General features: G+C 51.0%; 1 protein-coding gene across 1 annotated transcript in view; it reads right to left on the bottom strand.

Moving 5' to 3' along the window:
- Nucleotides 1–4075: 4075 nt before the first annotated feature.
- CACNG3 (calcium voltage-gated channel auxiliary subunit gamma 3) overlaps nt 4076–16511 on the bottom strand; it is an 82584-nt gene continuing 70148 nt past the window's right edge. The window contains exons 2-4 of the mRNA XM_032328538.1: nt 15039–15122; nt 10170–10310; nt 4076–5167 (exon numbers count right to left, since the gene is read on the bottom strand). Coding sequence (XP_032184429.1) covers nt 4656–5167; nt 10170–10310; nt 15039–15122 — 737 coding nt within the window. The 3' untranslated portion in view covers nt 4076–4655. The remainder of the gene's footprint in view (nt 5168–10169; nt 10311–15038; nt 15123–16511) is intronic.

Below are 16511 nucleotides of genomic sequence, written 5' to 3'. Positions count from 1 at the left end.
CACTCAGTGGGGTGTCTGCTTGAGATTCTCTCCCCTCTACTCCTTCCCTCCTCTAAAGTAAATAAATACATCTTTAGGGGAAAAAAAAAAGATTGGCTAACCACAAATCGGGTGTAGTCTGTGATCTGGCCAGCTGTGCTCCAGGGCAAGTTCACGTCCAATTCATGGTCACGTCCACATATTAGAGAGTGTGGACAAAGCAGGCAATGATATAAGCTCTTAGAGAAGTATTTCTTTTTAAGATTTATTTATTAATTTATTTGTGTGTGAGAGAGAGAGAGAGAGAGAGAGAGAGAGCACAGGCAGACAGAGTGATAGGCAGAGGCAGAGGGAGAAGCAGGCTCCCTGCCGAGCAAGGAGCCCGATGTAGTACTCGATCCCAGGACGCTGGGATCATGACCTGAGCCGAAGGCAGTTGCTTAACCAACTGAGCCACCCAGGGGTCCCGAGAAGTATTTCTAAAGGTAAGATTTAGGAAGCTAGTATTTTACTGGACACCCAATATTAGCCTTCTGAAAGTACATATTAGACTGTATCTGGTGTACTTAGGGTTCAAGTTCAAAATCCCTAACATGCTTGCAATCTACAACCTCTAGGTCCAGCTTTCCCTTAAGATTCACCTGGTATTACTTTCCCTGTCACTCTGAGCTCCAGATTTGCTGACTTTTGCTGGGGCAGGGGGGTGGGGGTGGTCTCTGCAGCCTCAGGGCCTTTACATATGCTACTCTTGTTCCCTGCACGTGGCAACTCTTTTCACTTGGCTAACTCTAACTCTTCCTTTAGGTCTGAGTGTAAATGCTACTGCCTCTTCCTTGAGTCTCCATCAGAATTAGAGCCCCCTGTTTATATTCCTTGGTAAACAGAGCTGTACCTGGGGAGGAAGATGGGGATCTCAGTAATGGGGGCAAGACATTTGAGAAATGTGACCAGCACAACTTAGGGAGTGGCTCTTTTGTATGCTTTGGAGCAGGGCAGACGGGGAGTACTCAGTACCTGCTTTGCTGTCTCTTGGCAAGTTTCAACATCTATCCAGGGGGTTTAACAATAAACCCTCAAAGGTGAGGATTAAATGAGACAAGATAAGTGAAGTTCACAGCACGCAGGGTGGGGGTCCAGTGACCAAGCGTACTCTGTACAGGGATTTGAATGACAAGGGTTGGTGGGATCCTGGCTGCAAACTGTGAGTGGTAATAATATTTATTTGGTTCCAGCCAACTAGGTCCAGCAGAGCATCTTCAAGCAAAAGCTCTCTGAGGCCGCACGTGTCCAAGCATTGCAAGGAGCAGAGCTAGATGGTGCGGGACGTGGGAGGGGTAGGCAGGGGGTCCTTCTAGCGGTCAGGTGCCTACTTCTCTCCTCCTGATATCTGGCCTTTTGTACTGTATCCAGAGCAGACGTCTGCCTACTGAAGTCCTGGGACCTTTCTCTCCATCCCCATCAGCTTCCCCAGATGCCCCGTTTTTTTCCGTTTGTTTGTTTATTTGTTTTTGGTTTTAAGATTTTATTTACTTATTTGACAGAGAGAGAGAGAGAGCGCGTGCAAGCACAAGCAGGGGGAGCAGCCGGCAGAGGGAGAGGGAGAAGCAGGCTCCCCACTGAGCAGGGGGCCCAAGGTGGGGCTCAATCCCAGGACCCCGGGATCATGACCTGAGCCAAAGGCAGACACTTAACCGACTGAGCCACCCAGGTGCCCCCAGATGCCCTGTTTTTGACAAAGTCTTGGTTCCCGGGTCTGTAGGTTGCCATTTGTTCCATTTCATAGGATTCGTCACCTACATGCTCCATCTCTCAGCTCCTTCCCTCTCCAAGGGAGCCCCAGAGCCTCCATGCCCAAAGGGAGGGGCTGAGACTACGGGACCTGATCCCACAGTGAGAAAGCCACCCCCTTTCCCAGTGCTCCTTGGAGGCTTCTGATTAGCCGAGGGAAGTGTTTTCTCTGGTATGAGAATATCTTGAAGATCTTCCCAGCACTCTGGTTATATCCTTTTCGGAAAGATCAGGCAGCAGCTAGAAGACGGCATGATTGTTTTGTTTTTATTGTATTTATTTTCCCGGTTGCCCCTTGCTTACAGCTCCTGAGTCTCCTCTTTCCTTTTCAGGGAATGACAGAATGTTCACTACCAGATACATTTATTGAAGTAAAAAGCAAGTTAGTTTAAAGAAAAACGAGGAACTTCTCAGGGGTTGACGTAGTACCCCATGACAGGTCTGGAAAATGCTGGAAGATGAAGATGTCACTCAAGTTCGGGAACCCAGGGGGGCATCCATTCCAGCTCTGCTCGTTAGCACCTAAGACACTTTCTTTGCTCCCTTTTCCTCGCTTGCCAAAACGCGGAGAGTAATTTCTACTACACACAGGGCTGTTTTAAGGATTCAAGGAGCTCATTGGATGTGTGTGAGTGTGATTTGCATGCAATGACTCTTAAGTGTTAAAAGAAAAGAGTCGGTGGGAGTCTGTGCTGGGCAAAGTGACCTTGTGGGTGCAGGCAGGTGCCTTGCTCCCTGGGGCTCCCGGCCCCTAGTGGGGGTGACGTCTGGGCGGGTCATGTAACCTCTCTTCCTTGGCAACTAGACTGGGTAGACTGGGGACTGTCACTGGGAGGGTGTGTACCGTGCTAGAACTCAGCCCCACACCTGGCAGCACGCAGTAAGCCTGAGCTCTCGGGACCCTGCCCATGCCCTCTGTGGGAACCAGAGCCCTAGGTGGGACAGCTAGGCGGGCAGTGGGAAATGGTGGGGCGTGGGCCAAAAACACACTCCAGGAAGTCAGTGTTGGCAGCAGAAGCCCCCCTCCCACCCCCACCTCCCCATATAGAACTGTTCCCATTTGGCTTCTGCCTTCTTGCAGTAATGCTTGCTGTGGACTGTGTATCCCACCCCCTGAAATCATACGTGGAAGCCCCCTGACCCTCATTGTGATGGTATTTGCAGATGGGGCCTTTGGGAGGTAATGAGGGGTCCATGAGGCCAATGAAGGTGGGGCCCCCGTGCTGAGATGAGTGGCTTCCTAAGAAGGAGAGACAGAGACAGAGACACATCAAGATCAAGATCAAGAGCGCCACGCTCCGCTGGCCGTGTGAGAAGGCGGCCCTCTGCAAACAAGGAGGAGAGCCCTCCCTGGAGAGGATGCTTTTAAGCAAGTGGCTCGAGCCATGGAACGTCGCACCAGGCAAAAGAGCCCACGGCGACCAGCAGGCTGAGCGCAAACAGGCTCATTAAGCCACAGGCCCTCACCGACCAACGGACGACTTCCAACCAACCTAAGCTTTCCAAGGAAGAGAAGATTCCATCTGCCTCCCTACTCCTTCCCTCTGCCCTATAACTGCGGCCCCTCACCACCACCGCGTGTCAGGCAGTCTCTCTGCTTGCCCCGCCCGCGGCTCCCTGGCAGTGTATTTGATAACCTTTTATCTCTTTTGTTCCACCTCGGGGAGAATTCTTCCCTGGAGAGCACCTCCAGACCCCAGCCAGTCTGGACCCTCACCCACACTCACCAAGAACCAAATCTGCGGGCGCCCTCCCCGCGCTCAGACTTCCCAGCCTCCAGGACGGTGTGAAGGAAGCATCTGCGGCAATAGCCCCCCTGTCTGTGGTGTTTTTGGTTACCGCCGCCCAAGCTGACTCCGATAACGCTCCGGCTGCTGAGAACGCATCCAAACACTAAAACTGCATGTATCAGTTCTTCACCATGTGCTACTCATTTCACAGGGGGCACTCGATGGGAGCCTCACAGCTGCGCGGAGGAGGGCGCTATACCGTGTTCCATTTTACAGGTGAGAGGACCGAGGCCTGAAGGTGATGTGGACTCGTCCCAGCTCCTAGAGCTCCTGGGAGCCAGGGCCAGATTTTTTTGGAACACACGCTTGCCGCCAGCTGGCCTGCAGGGATTCAGGTGAGGGACAGGCCCACTCTGACACTGGCGGGGGCAACTTGCTAGTCTCAAGGTGGTGGGGGAGGGGGACAGGGTGGCGGTTAGATGAGCAAAGCTCCGCTTCCAACACAGAGGTGAGCCAGTGCCATGGGTAGGCAGCCAGTCTGCGCAGGAAGGGGCCGGAAGAAACAGAACACCCCCAGCTTGGTTGGTTACAACAAGGCAAAACCTTTAATAACATGGGTGCTTATTACATTAGCTGCTTTGGGGGCTCTGACATCTTGATTTCTGGTCATGTTTTTCTAACACGTAAAGGTGAATGCCTCCCTCGGGGCCACCTGAGCGGCTGGTGTCCCGAGGATTTGTGTGAGTGGGCAGTGGGGACAGTTGCACGCGCCTGGGGACTCGGGGATCCACCCCCCCCTCCCCCAGCCACCACCAGTGACTTTGAGTAAAGTCCTCTTCCAAGGAGGGAAGAATGTGCAGGTCCTTCCAGTAAAGAAGGAAGAGAGGAAAACATCTGGCACAGATACACAGAGAGAGAAATGACATCATGGGATGGGCTTGAAAAGTTGGGGAAGATGGGGGGGGGTTTGGAGGGGGGGAGGTGGGTTAGGACCCGGAGGGCCAGGGGCCGAGGGTGGGGGAGGGCTGAGTCCATTTGGTTTCATTCTTTGTAAAAAGTAATACCATCACGAGGACCATGCCATGCAACCTCAAAGCTGCCTCTGTACGTTGCCCCCAGGCTGTGCTGGGGCTGGAGGCCAGAGGGCAGAGGTCAAGTTCAGACGGGCGTGGTGCGCCTGTTGGCCGGATTGTTATGCAGCGACTCTTTGAACTCTTTGGGCGTGGAGTTGTGGAACTGTAGAAAAGCGTGGTCCCGGTCGGAATTGAGGAGGGTCCCCATGGTGATCTTTGAGGGGTCCCGGGAGAGTGTGAACATGGAGATGTCAGTGGAAGGGATGGTGTGGAAGCCTTTGCTGATGGGGGACAGGTCTCGGGATCTGGGCTCCGTGGAGCGGGAGCTTGACCGCCTCCGGAATCTATACCTGTAGGGTGGAAGGCGGGCAAAGGTAGATTTCTTCAGGAGCTCCGAGTGGGATTTGGCACGTAACTGCTGATGTTTTTCGATATAGATGTGCACAGCCACGACTCCCACAATTTCTGCGATGATGAAAGAAAAGGCCCCGAAATAAAAGGACCAGCCATAGGAGTAGCTCTTTTTGGAGTCACGCTGCCCGGGGTCTCCAGCATTGGCTGATATATAAACTATGATGCCGATGATGTTGCTTAACCCTAAGAGAGGGGAAGAGAAAAAGACATCTTTTGTACACGGCGGAGGTAACTGTCGTTTGAACAGGGAGACACGGAGCATGGGCTTATGGCTGGGAAATGCAAACCCTGGGCCTTTCTTGCACGGTGTGTCCCTTGGGAAATGAGGATGCTGCTGCCCGCTCCCAGGTGGCATGCGTTTAGCTGCAGAACACACCCTATTCCAATAGCAAGTGTGGGCGGGCTCAGGATGCTTGTGTTTTCCCGTACAAGCCATTCATTGCATCAAAACCTAATCTTTGCGGGGCACCTCGGTGGCTCAGGTGTCAAGCACCTGACTTCGGCTGAGGTCATGATCCCAGGCTCCTGGGATTGAGCCCCACATGGGGCTCTCTGCTCAGCAGGAAGCCTGCTTCTTCATCTCCCACTCCCTGGGCTTATGTTCCCTCTCTCACTGTCTCTCTGTCAAATACATTAGTAAAATCTTAAAAAACAAACAAAAAACCCCAAAACCAAAAAAACTCTCTTTGGCACTAAATCATGAGGACACTAAAAGGAGGGAGATGCAGGTCCCTGCTTCTGAGTTCCTCCATGTTAGTGGGAGAGACGGACACATGAAGGCAATTAGAGCAAAATACAGGAAGGGCTCGGCCAGAGACGCGTATAAAACAGTTCAGAAGCAAAGGGAGGCGGACCAGGTAAGCCCCTAGGGTTTGAAGACAAGGGGACCTTGCATAGGGTTGCGCAGGGCTTTCACTGGGCTGACCAGGAGGTTGGTGACATCTTGAGCTAAAATAAGAGGCAGCAGAGAGAACAGGTTTCGAGAAGAGGGACGCGTGAACATGTTGGTCGGACGTGCTTCAGGAGGGTCCAAAAGTGGCTGTCTGGTGGACGTAGATGGGGCTGCCCCTGCAGCGTGGGGAGCTAGTGAACCCAAGGGGCAGGGAGAGTAGCTTCCTAAGTCTTTTCATCTGCACAGGATAAGATCGTGCTTTAGATTAGCTGTCGTTTGAGCATCGGGAATTGGGGACTGTGCAGCTGCTGTCCCCAGCAGGCAAGGTGTGCGTCCCCCTGGTGCCAATGGAGAGGCGCTTGGAAGTTGTTACCTGGAGGGTAAACTGATTTTGTAGGGAGTGGTAAGAAAACAATAGAACCTGAGGGCCCAGGGGTGTGATCATCTCTGACCGCCTTTCTCACATTATTTTTTTTTCTTAAAGATTTTATTTATTTATTTATTTAGAGAGCGCCAGTGAGGGGGTGGGCAGCAGATGGAGAGAGAGAATCTCAAGCAGACTCCTCGCTGAGCACCGAGTCTGACGTGGGGCTCGATCCCACGTCCCTGCGATCATGACCTGAGCCTCCAAACCAAGAGTTGGACACCCCACCTTTCTCACATTCCTGTTCCAAAGGTGGAATGTCTCTTTTTGTCTCTTTGCTTCAAGGGCCTCATCTAGGCCTTGATGCCAACAATGACTCAGGGAGGTTGGTGTATCAGCTGGTACCTCCTTGTCTCCAAATTTAGGTGATGCTAAATGGGGACTGGCCCTCGTTACAGTTCCTAGCACCAGCTGGTAAATAACCATATCCAGTGGCTGTCTGTGCTCCATCTCTGGTCCTTACGGCCCCAGACTCTTCCTGGGGGGGTCCTCACGATCTCCCTACAGTTCAGCAACTAAAGGGTTAAAGCTGGGCCGTTTTGACTCATTGGGGCACATGTATTAAGGGGGAGTTAGTATTTGACTATGATCTCTGGCCTGCTCCATCTGGGACTTGCTTCTAGAAGGTGGTGGGGGCGGGGTGCGGTGGTCTGCTTCTGCCCTGTCCCCTCTTGGCATTACCCTGTGCAGGCATCTAGCAGGTCGGCTGTGAGTTCTAATCACTGGGCTATTTCTAAATATGGGGGTTGACACAGACAGCCGTATGTCAGGCTGCAGGAAACCACAGGATGAAAAACTGCTCCTCTGTCTGGAGTGTCAACTCGGCTTGAAGATTAGTAGGGAAGACACATTCTTTTATATTAAAATGAACACGGATAAAATAAGGAGGAGAGAGCAGAATTCACATGAATTTTTAAGTGTAAATGGGAGACAGACTTCAAAGACATTTCAGCTCACTGAAGGCTGCTTCTAGCGATGCCCCCCTACCCTACTCTCCACTCCCCAGGGCCATTTTTTTTTTTCTTCTCTGCTAGCAGGGAAATTTTGGTGGCAAAGTTTGGGGAGCCCCCAAGGGAAGTCTCGATGGGGTGAGAGGAGGGGGAGCAATTTAAAGAGAGACCTAGATGTCAGACCAGGTTAAAGGAGGCAGGGGGCGAAGGGGTCGCCATTTACTTATAGGGGCCTTCCGATGTGCGAGGCACTGGGCAAAGTCTTAATATGCACCATCTTAAGTATTGCAACAGACCTGCTGTAAAAAAAAAAAAAATTAACCCTCTTTTAAAGTTTATTTATTTGTTAGTGATCTCTGCACCCAACGTGGGACTCAAACTCACAACCTCGACATCAAGAGTCGCACACTCTTCCATCTGAGCTAGCCAGGCACCGACCCTCTTTCCTAGATGGGGAAACTGAGCCTAGAGAAGGTACATCACTTCCCACATTGACAGTGCTAGGAAATGGTAGAGGTGGGATTTGAACCCAGCACTGTCTCTTGGCCATGGTGGATTTAGATTCCAGGAACAAATTTTAGGAAGGACAAGAGGCGGGTGGGCAATGCCCTGGACTCTCAGCTCCTTGAGGGCAGATCTGCCTTGGTCTCATTCATTGTGATGGCCTCATGTCCTCGCTGAGAGTCTGACTGGAGCGAGTGTGCAGTGCGATGTACAAAACAAGAAAGTGAATGGTGTTGGCGTGAGAATTCAACAGCGCAACGTCTTGTGCCTCAGCTACTACGTAGTAAGCAGTGAGATTGTGTTAGGTGCTGTTCTAGGCAGTTTATGGATACCAGCTCATGTCTGCCTCTTAACAGCTTCAAGAGGTCGGGTGTTATTACCCCTACTTTTCAGATAGGGAAACGGAGTCACAGGGACGTTGAGAGACTTGTGCAAGGTTATACAGCTGGGAAGTCGCAGAGCCAAGATTGGCAGCACGCAGCCTGGCTTCAGAGCCCTCACTCTTCAGCCTTATGCATGGTGCCTGCCCGGTGTTCAATAAAAGTTCTTGATTCTTTGCCCCAAGCCACAAATCCTTAGAATAGCCGAGCAAGAAAGAGTCTTAGAGAGTGTGGGCTCTTCTGCAACTTCCATTTTATAGGTGGAAAAGCTGAGGCTTTTCAGGTTCCTTGGGGAGATGGGGGAGGTTATCCAGGAATAGATCCCAAACTTCTCGCCTCCCCTCAGGGCTTTCACCACTGCCCTGCCTGTTTCGCGGTTCCCATGTGTCCCATGTGTCCACCTACCATCTCTCACAGTACCCTCGTGAGAAAAAATGTTGCTGGTGACACGCTCTTTCCTGATAATCCCCTTGGGGGACAAAATAATGATCTTCTGTACGGGAAACCCAAATGTCAGCACAATCCATTTCCCTCCAGGTGGGTCGGAGCCCAGGAGGTCTGGATGGGCCACCAGTGACTAGAAAGTGCCTCAAAACCACACAAAGTCCTGGATTTGCCAGTTGTTACCATCAGTCTGCACACAGCTTGGTCAGGGGCCATGGCCACCTTTGGGCTGACCACACCCCCACGGCAAGATGGCGGCTCCCTCCCTGGTCTGTTGCTGGAGTTGGTGTCCAGAGACTCGGAGCTGGATGCAGTCCAGCTTCCTCCTTTCCCAGAAGGGACACAGTGGGGGAAGAAATGGGAATAAGTTCTTAGAGGGAAGCAGGAGAGCAGGACGCTGGGCCTTAGACTTTGGAACTATGTTCTTGTTGCTTTTCCAGGACTAGAAAATGATATTGAGGTGCCCCAGCTGGGCTCAGTTGGAAGACCACACAACTCTTGACCTTGGGGTTGTGAGTTCGAGCCCCATGCTGGTTGTGGAGATTACTAAAAAAAATAAATAAGTAAACTAAAAAAAAAAAAATATTGCGCTTCTTATGCTCAGCCTCCTTCCAACAACACCGGTGAAGTAGATACTATTATTAGTTAGGGAGAGGAGGTAAATCTAGGAGGAAGAGAACACGGAATAGGTGCAAGAGGGAAGAGAGAAGGCAGTGCAGGGGACCCTTCCTGAACTAAGACCGTCTCTCATCCCTCTTGCCACCTTCTGGTCAGGCCAGCTACTGATTGTGAAGTTTTCCTGGAGAGCATTTTGGGCTGCTGGCTTTCTACCTTGCTCCCAGAGACGCCTTGAACAATATGAGAATCTGAGCCCTTGGGACGCTGCCATGTCTCAAGCAGCCAGAGCCATACATGAGTAGGTCCCAGCGAACAGAAAGTTGGACCCTGTTAAAATAAGCTGAGCCAAGCTGAGCCAGTCCCATTACATACACATGCCCTCCGTGTGTGAACCTAGACAGTTGCCTCTTGAACAATACGGAGTTAGGGGTGCTGACCCCTCCCCCCCAGTCAGAAATCTGTGTGTAACTTTTGACTTTCCAAAAACTTAACTGCTGATTGCCTACTGTTGACTGGAAGCCTTACCAGACCCAGTCCATTAACACATACGTTGTATGTCCTAGGTCTTCTATACTGTATTCTTACTAGAAAGTAAACTAGAGAAATGAAAATGTCATTAAGGAAATCCATTTATACTACTGTACGGATCTGTAAAAAAAATCTGGGTATTCGTGGACCCCCGCGGTTCAAACCCGAGTCTTTCCAGGGTCACACACGCTCTCTTACTAACCAGCCTCTCTCTCCCTCTGCTGACCCTTCTCCCTTATCTCCTCTTGCCTTTCCATCATGCCCCTGCTAGCGTGTCGGCACCTTTGGTTCTCATGAAAGTCTCTGGCTCCTCACGCTTAACACAAGTCGAGTATTTCCTCCCCCTTTCCTTGCACGGAACCCCGAATAGCACTGCTTTGTCCTCATGGGCCCGGCTTGGGGTTGGGTGTCTGGGAAAATGTCTAGGCTGGGGCCAGCTGCTCACCTGCAGAGACGAAAAAGATGCCCGCGCTGAGGATGACATTGTGTCTGCTTCGGTGGAACTCGCTGGCTGCCACGCAGAGCCCGCCAAAGAACAGCAGTGTGACGCTGAGGATGGGGAAGACACTGGAGGCCCTCACAGCCCCTGCGGAGAGAAGGGGGGACGGTTCCAACGGCGTCCCTGCCGGCCCCAGGCTCCACCCAACCTGGGGCACACAGTGCCCAGGGGGAAAATAGCGCATGAGCAGGACAAGACATGCTTCCAACATGGGCGTCAGACTAGCGCGGTTGCTCAGGGCCCTGTGCTTGCTGGTAAGGCTCTGCAGTCACCGTCCTGAAGTTCTTCATCATTTTATCTTTGAATGGAGCGTGTGTGTTTGAGTAGGCTTCACACTCAGCATGGAGCCCAACGCGGGGCTTGAACTCACGACCCTGAGATTAAGACCTGAGCTGAGATCAAGAGTTGGACGGTTAGCCACGCAGGTGTCCCTCGCGTTATGTTTTAGAAGTGAAGTCTGATGTGGAAATGGGGTGTGCGGTGGGGGGCTTGGAGCCTTGACTCACAGGGGATCCCACCACCCATCAGCTCTCTACCTCTCCATTCCCCTGGGACAGGACCTTAGCTGCCCATTCTCCTGCCCCAGCCAAGGATCACTGCTAACTTTCATTCCTGGTGGGGGCTAGGCATGGGCAAAGGAAGAACCAGGGTTAGGTGTAAACCCCAGGCATGCAAAGCTACACATTCCCCCCATTGAGTGTCTCTGTGCCCCCCACCCTGGGGGTAGTTTGACATGAAATAGCAAATGAAAGACACCATGACCGATCAAGAGAGAGAGAACAGAAGAAAAGAAAAAGCATTTTGCCTGTGTTTTGAATGAGGAACCTGGGGTTTTCATTTGCACGGGACCCTGCCAATTATGGTACCAGCCCCACATCCAAAGGTTCCCATCAGATCATATGCTGTTCACCAAAATGCAGAATCTTTCCCGGGACACACCTACATCTGCATAGCACTGGCTCTGGCAATCCTCACTTAATGCCCACTCAGTCACCCAAGGAACAAATGAGTTCATTTATTCATTCAACGATGTCACTGTGTGCCTATTAAATGCACTTGGGCTGTGCTGAGTCCTGGGGTGCCTAAGGTTCTGAAGGAGGGATTCTATGGGAGGGGGGCCTCAGTATGCCCCCAACCAGTATAAAGGTGGGGGTCCCAGTATTCACCCAACCGGTATAAGGTTATTTCCTTCTATGTCCCGACCGGAATATACCAGTTGAACAAATTCCGTGTTTGTTAGTGTACAAAAGAACAGGGATCCCCAGCCTCGTGGGATCCCAAGTCAGTTGAGTTGACGGTAGGAACAACTGCCTAATTTGCAGGACCCAGTGCAAAATGAAAAGGCAAGGCCTCTTGTTCCCAAATCATGAAAAAATGTCAAGATAGTAACAGGAGAGCGCTGAACACTGTGGGGCTCTTGGAAGGGCGAGCTCTTGGGGCCACAAGGGCCATGGAAGCCAGACGTGAGCTGACTGGGGCCAGGGTGGTAGGCTGGAGGTGGTGAGAAGCTGTGGGACCGAAGATACATTTCTAAGGTAGAGCCACCAGTGGCAGTGGGCAGTAGGAGATAGAACAGCTGAGGACCATGCCTATGTTTGGCGCTCGGCCGCTGAGCCCCTGGTGCCACCCAGAATGCCGCGGGGTACGAGCAGGTGCAGCAGGAAGGGTCATGAGGTCATTTTTGGCCTTGGGGATTTCAAAGCTGAAAGTTCAAGGCTTTCAGGCCCCATATTTGTGGGAACCCACCTCCCGCTGTTTCTGTTCCCCACTGCACAGAGGGGCTTACGTGCCAACCGCCAGGCGGTTTTTACAACGTGATGACTGGTGTTTTATTCGGTCTCGTGGAAAAAGTTTTCTGGAAGTTTGCTAGCTGAGTTAGCCAAGAGGGTGGCCTGGGAGGGATGATGGAGAAATGAGGGGGAGCGTCTGAGGGCAGTCTGATGTTCTCTTAAGGATAAGAAAATGGAAAGTTCTTGCTTTTGTTTGAAGACGGCCACCCCCAAATCACCCAGTGTTGGGATCTGGGCAGACCCGGAGCCTGAAAACAGTGTCTTTCCCATTCTTCTGCTTCCATGGTCAAGTTTTGGGAAAGGCTGGACCCCCTGCTTCCTTTAGTCCCCAGGTCAGGGGATAGCCCCAGGGAGGGGGCGCTGGGGTCCTAAGTGGGCACACGAGCCCGAGCGTGGGCATAGCTTCTTTATAACTTCTCAGTATTTATGCATATGACTTATGGGTTTCCATTTGGACCCTCAGCCCAGGGCCCTACCAATAGGGGTTGATCTGCCTCAGTGGTTTCCAACAAACTTGAACGTGAACAAACCTTTAAAGTGTTCATTTGCATTGTGTATTGACAGGGATTGCTTGAATATTCAATGGGATAAGTTCAATTGATTAAAAGAGTAGTTTAAAAAATTTTTCTTTTGGTAAATAAGATTATGTCCAAAGGAAATAATTATGGACGTTTGACGCTATTGAACTGCATTGGTTATTAAGGCATAGATTTGAAATGGGTGGCTGTGAGATTTGTGACTGTGGCTGGAGTAGCCCTGTGGCAACCAACTGGTGGCCAGACCCCACTGTTTAGCCCACAGATGAGATATGTGGCTGCAGGTGTCTGCCTCAGGACATTTGCTTCTGCCATTTTCTCCGAGTCAGGGTTATCTACTCTACTTTCATTTAACCCCGTGGGCACATGGTAGGTTCAAAACAAAAAGGTTTTATTGTCTTCTCCCCTTCCTCCCCACCTTCCTTCCTTTACCGTTTCTCTACCCCCAACTTCCTGGGGGTATGTTGTGGTTTTAAGGATGGGGAGGGCCGTTTGTTGCAGTGTAATTCTACCATGGGCATCGGAGTAGGACCTGGCCACGTCAGGGCTATATTATGGGGAGTCTCTTGTCCGTAGGTCTTGTGGGCTAGTGAGCCTTATGCTCTATGGTGAAGCTATAACCTGTCCCAACAGCACTCAAGAACGAGGAAACAGCAGAAAAATCAGTACGAGTCCCAGTCCCACGACGGGGCGGTCACAGCAGGGATGGCCCCTCACACATTGGAGGGGTCTGGAGAGTCCCGCGGGAACGTGCCCTGGTTCTCTGTGCTAGGGTCAGGGATTCCAAAATTCCTCACAGGACATCTGTGTGCTTGTAGAGGCTTCTCATAGAGGCTTCCCCTGAACCTTAACCTGGTTCTGTGGCTAATGGTGAAGGAGGGGTGGCCTGTGGGAGGGGCGAGGACCTCACTTTCCCCGAGGGGAGCAAAGTATTTTGTTTGAAAAGCAATCCACCTCAGGGAAGCTGAAAATCTGAAGCTGAAAAACTGAAAATCCGTTCTGGGAGTTGTGAAATAGAAGTTACAGCTCTGTTTCACCTCCAGCGGGGCAAACATCACAATGTTTCATTAAAGCAGGAAGGATAAACAAAGAGAAATGATGGGCACTCAGTAAAACCCCACTGGAGATGAATTTAAAGCTATTCTTCGGAGGAGGTCCAAGCACAGAGCTCCATCTCTAAGCAGGCTCTGTGTTCCCCATACCAAGTTTTTCTGAGCTGCTGGCACAAATCCTAGTAGGCATTTGGGTAAATCCTAGTAGCTGCACAAGGACTGGAAAAAGAAATGGTGTGTTTAGGTTTCAAAAATTAGCTGAAAACTGACTTTCTTAATTGACCCTGCTATAATAACTACATAACAAACATTGTTACACGATTCAGGGCTCATTCATCTGCAGACTAAAAGGTGTGAGCACGGCCACAAATGGTTCTAATTTTAAAACCACTCTTCTTGAGCTACAAGTTACAAACATAATCTTGCGTAGGACAGTTTCTTAAAGTTTTTATTTATAATAACAGTTTAAAAAGGGGCGAACTTTACACTTAACATTCCTTAGTAATAGATTAGTCAACACCTTTGAAATTCCTCTTTGAGTGAACTTGACACGCATTCTTGTTGAAGAAGTTACATTTAGATTACATGAAATGTCAAAGTCTCTTTGGGCCTGGATCAACGGCAGGTGCACATCTGCCCCTGGACTGTGCTAGTGCTTGTCCCCTGCAACAGAAAGGGGCTGATCCTATATTGCTTCACTGACGCCACGCTGGGCCCCGGGCTGAGTGTAATGCTTGTGAGCTCATTTAATTTTCACGAGCCTATCACATCGATGATGCTATCATCTCCATTTCTGACTGGAGAAGAATAGTTGGGAGATGGAAAGGTAATGAAAGCAGTGCACTCAGGTTTAACCCAGCCAGCAGAGAGTTAGGGCATACAAGCCCAGGTCAACCAGGACCCAGAGCCCTTATGCTAAGCCACCTTGCACTCTGCTGCCTCCCAAGTGCTGCCTTGTCCCATATCATACCCAGCTTACCAGCCTGGGGACAATCCCAGGAAGATGCTGGCCCTACCCCAATAGGACTGCAGACACGTGAATTTGGGTTTGCACTTAACCTCCCAGAGCTTGCCCTTAGGACTGTGCTTTACCCATTAGCTCATCACCCATTAGCACCTCGACTCAGCTCTCTCGGGAAGGTGAAAACTGGTATTCCGGTTGAAGAAAATCCCTTAGATTTTCTCCTCAGCAGACTAAAAAGAGCCTTTTAGTTTTGACTCACCTACTTCTCCCCCTTGTATTTCTAGTTCATGGACTTTAAAGAGACTCAGATATCAGAATCACTTGAAAGTCTCTGTCTAGTAGCCAAGGTCCCCAGAAGCTCCTTTGGAAGGATCCATTTCCAGGGATGTGTACGGAGGAGCCTCAGAGGCAGCCGCGCGACTGCAGGGCTGCCCGCACCCCCTCCAGGGGAGACCCCAGAAGTGGGAACTCACGCAGGAGATACTCCGCTGTGTCTTGTTCATAGTCAGCATCTTCGGGGAAGTGATCGATTTTCTTGCACACTCCTCGGAAAGCCCCTGTGGAAACAAACGTGGGCCTGAGCTGGGGGGAGGAGCCAGCGCCCCTGGGTCCTCCCCCTCCGCAGTGGAGAACCTTCCCTGGTTGGTGCAGGCTGTGCATACGCTGGTTCCTCTGCACCTGTCCTAGGGCACACAAGAGAGACCGGCAGTGGAGGAAAATTAATTAAAAAAAAAAAAAAGCAGCAGAAGACTTCATTTTCTAGAAAATCTGCTTCCTAGACTTTGCATGATGTTGGGATCTATGGAGAAGAGCAAATCGCCATGGAACACAATCATTCATTATGAGGACTGTCTTGCCTTATCTATCCCCCACCTTCCATTGGGTGAGAGAGAAAAGGAGGAGGAAACGGAATTTGTGTGTTAATTTCCCATTACAGATGAGGAAACTGAGCAGGAGGATTTTGCATGCACTCGCACAGTCTGCAGGAGAGCCTGCGTTCCAGCCAAGGTTGGGGGACTCCCGGGTGTCAGTCGTGGGCAGGGGTTCAGGAGTAGCCCCCTGTCCCTGATCCTGCTCTTAGCTGACACAGGACTGTCCCCTCACGGCCCCCTCATCCCCCGCCCCCCGCCCCTGGTCACAGCCAGCTGTGCTCTGCTGTGTGGCCCACGCCTTCCGGGAGGCACAGACTGCACAGGTTCCTCTTGGGGGAAACTGCCAGATTTGCTTCCTTTTGTCCTTCAATATCAGTTTGACTTAAATCATTCTGGGTGTTTGAGAATCCTTGTGGGTGTTTGTTAACCAACCAATTAACCGATCTCTGGGGCAGCTAATGGCTCTGCCAGTTCTTATAAATGACAACAATTTCCGAACTCCTCACTGTAACACAGCACGGAATTACGCATCGCTGTTGTGTCGCCGCCTGAGAACCGGGTGTGGAGGGGGAGGGGCCGGGTGGCGCCACGGGACAGCAGACCAGGCAGATCTGCCCTCCTATTTCAGCCAAGCTACTGTAAGGATTAAATAAGGCCATGTATGAAGATGACATCACTTTTGCATTTTTTGCAAAACTCTAGGCGTGCCGTGATAGCAACCGGCGCTTATTAATGCTTCCCTTGGGCCAAGCGCAGAGCTGAAACCTTACCTCCCTTCTCTCATTTACTCTTGTCCACTGCCCTGGGAGGTAGGGGCTATTGATCCTGACATGTGATGATGAGGTAACCCAGATCACAGAAGAGACTGAGGTGTCACAGCAGGAGAGGAGAAGAATCGATATCTGAATCCGAGCTTCAAAGCCTGTGGTTTTCACTGTTGCACTGTGGATGGCAGCCATTATTATTATGTCAATAATAATCTTATAATAAAGAGTGCCATGCATTTAACCCCTGCTATAAGTAGGCTTCAAGCCAGAGGCATTTCCCAGTAAATGCGATGCCGTATGTGAAGCA

Source organism: Mustela erminea, chromosome 20 (assembly GCF_009829155.1).
Source record: "Mustela erminea isolate mMusErm1 chromosome 20, mMusErm1.Pri, whole genome shotgun sequence".
Lineage (NCBI taxonomy): Eukaryota > Metazoa > Chordata > Mammalia > Carnivora > Mustelidae > Mustela > Mustela erminea.
This window is presented reverse-complemented; position numbering and strand designations above follow the sequence as displayed.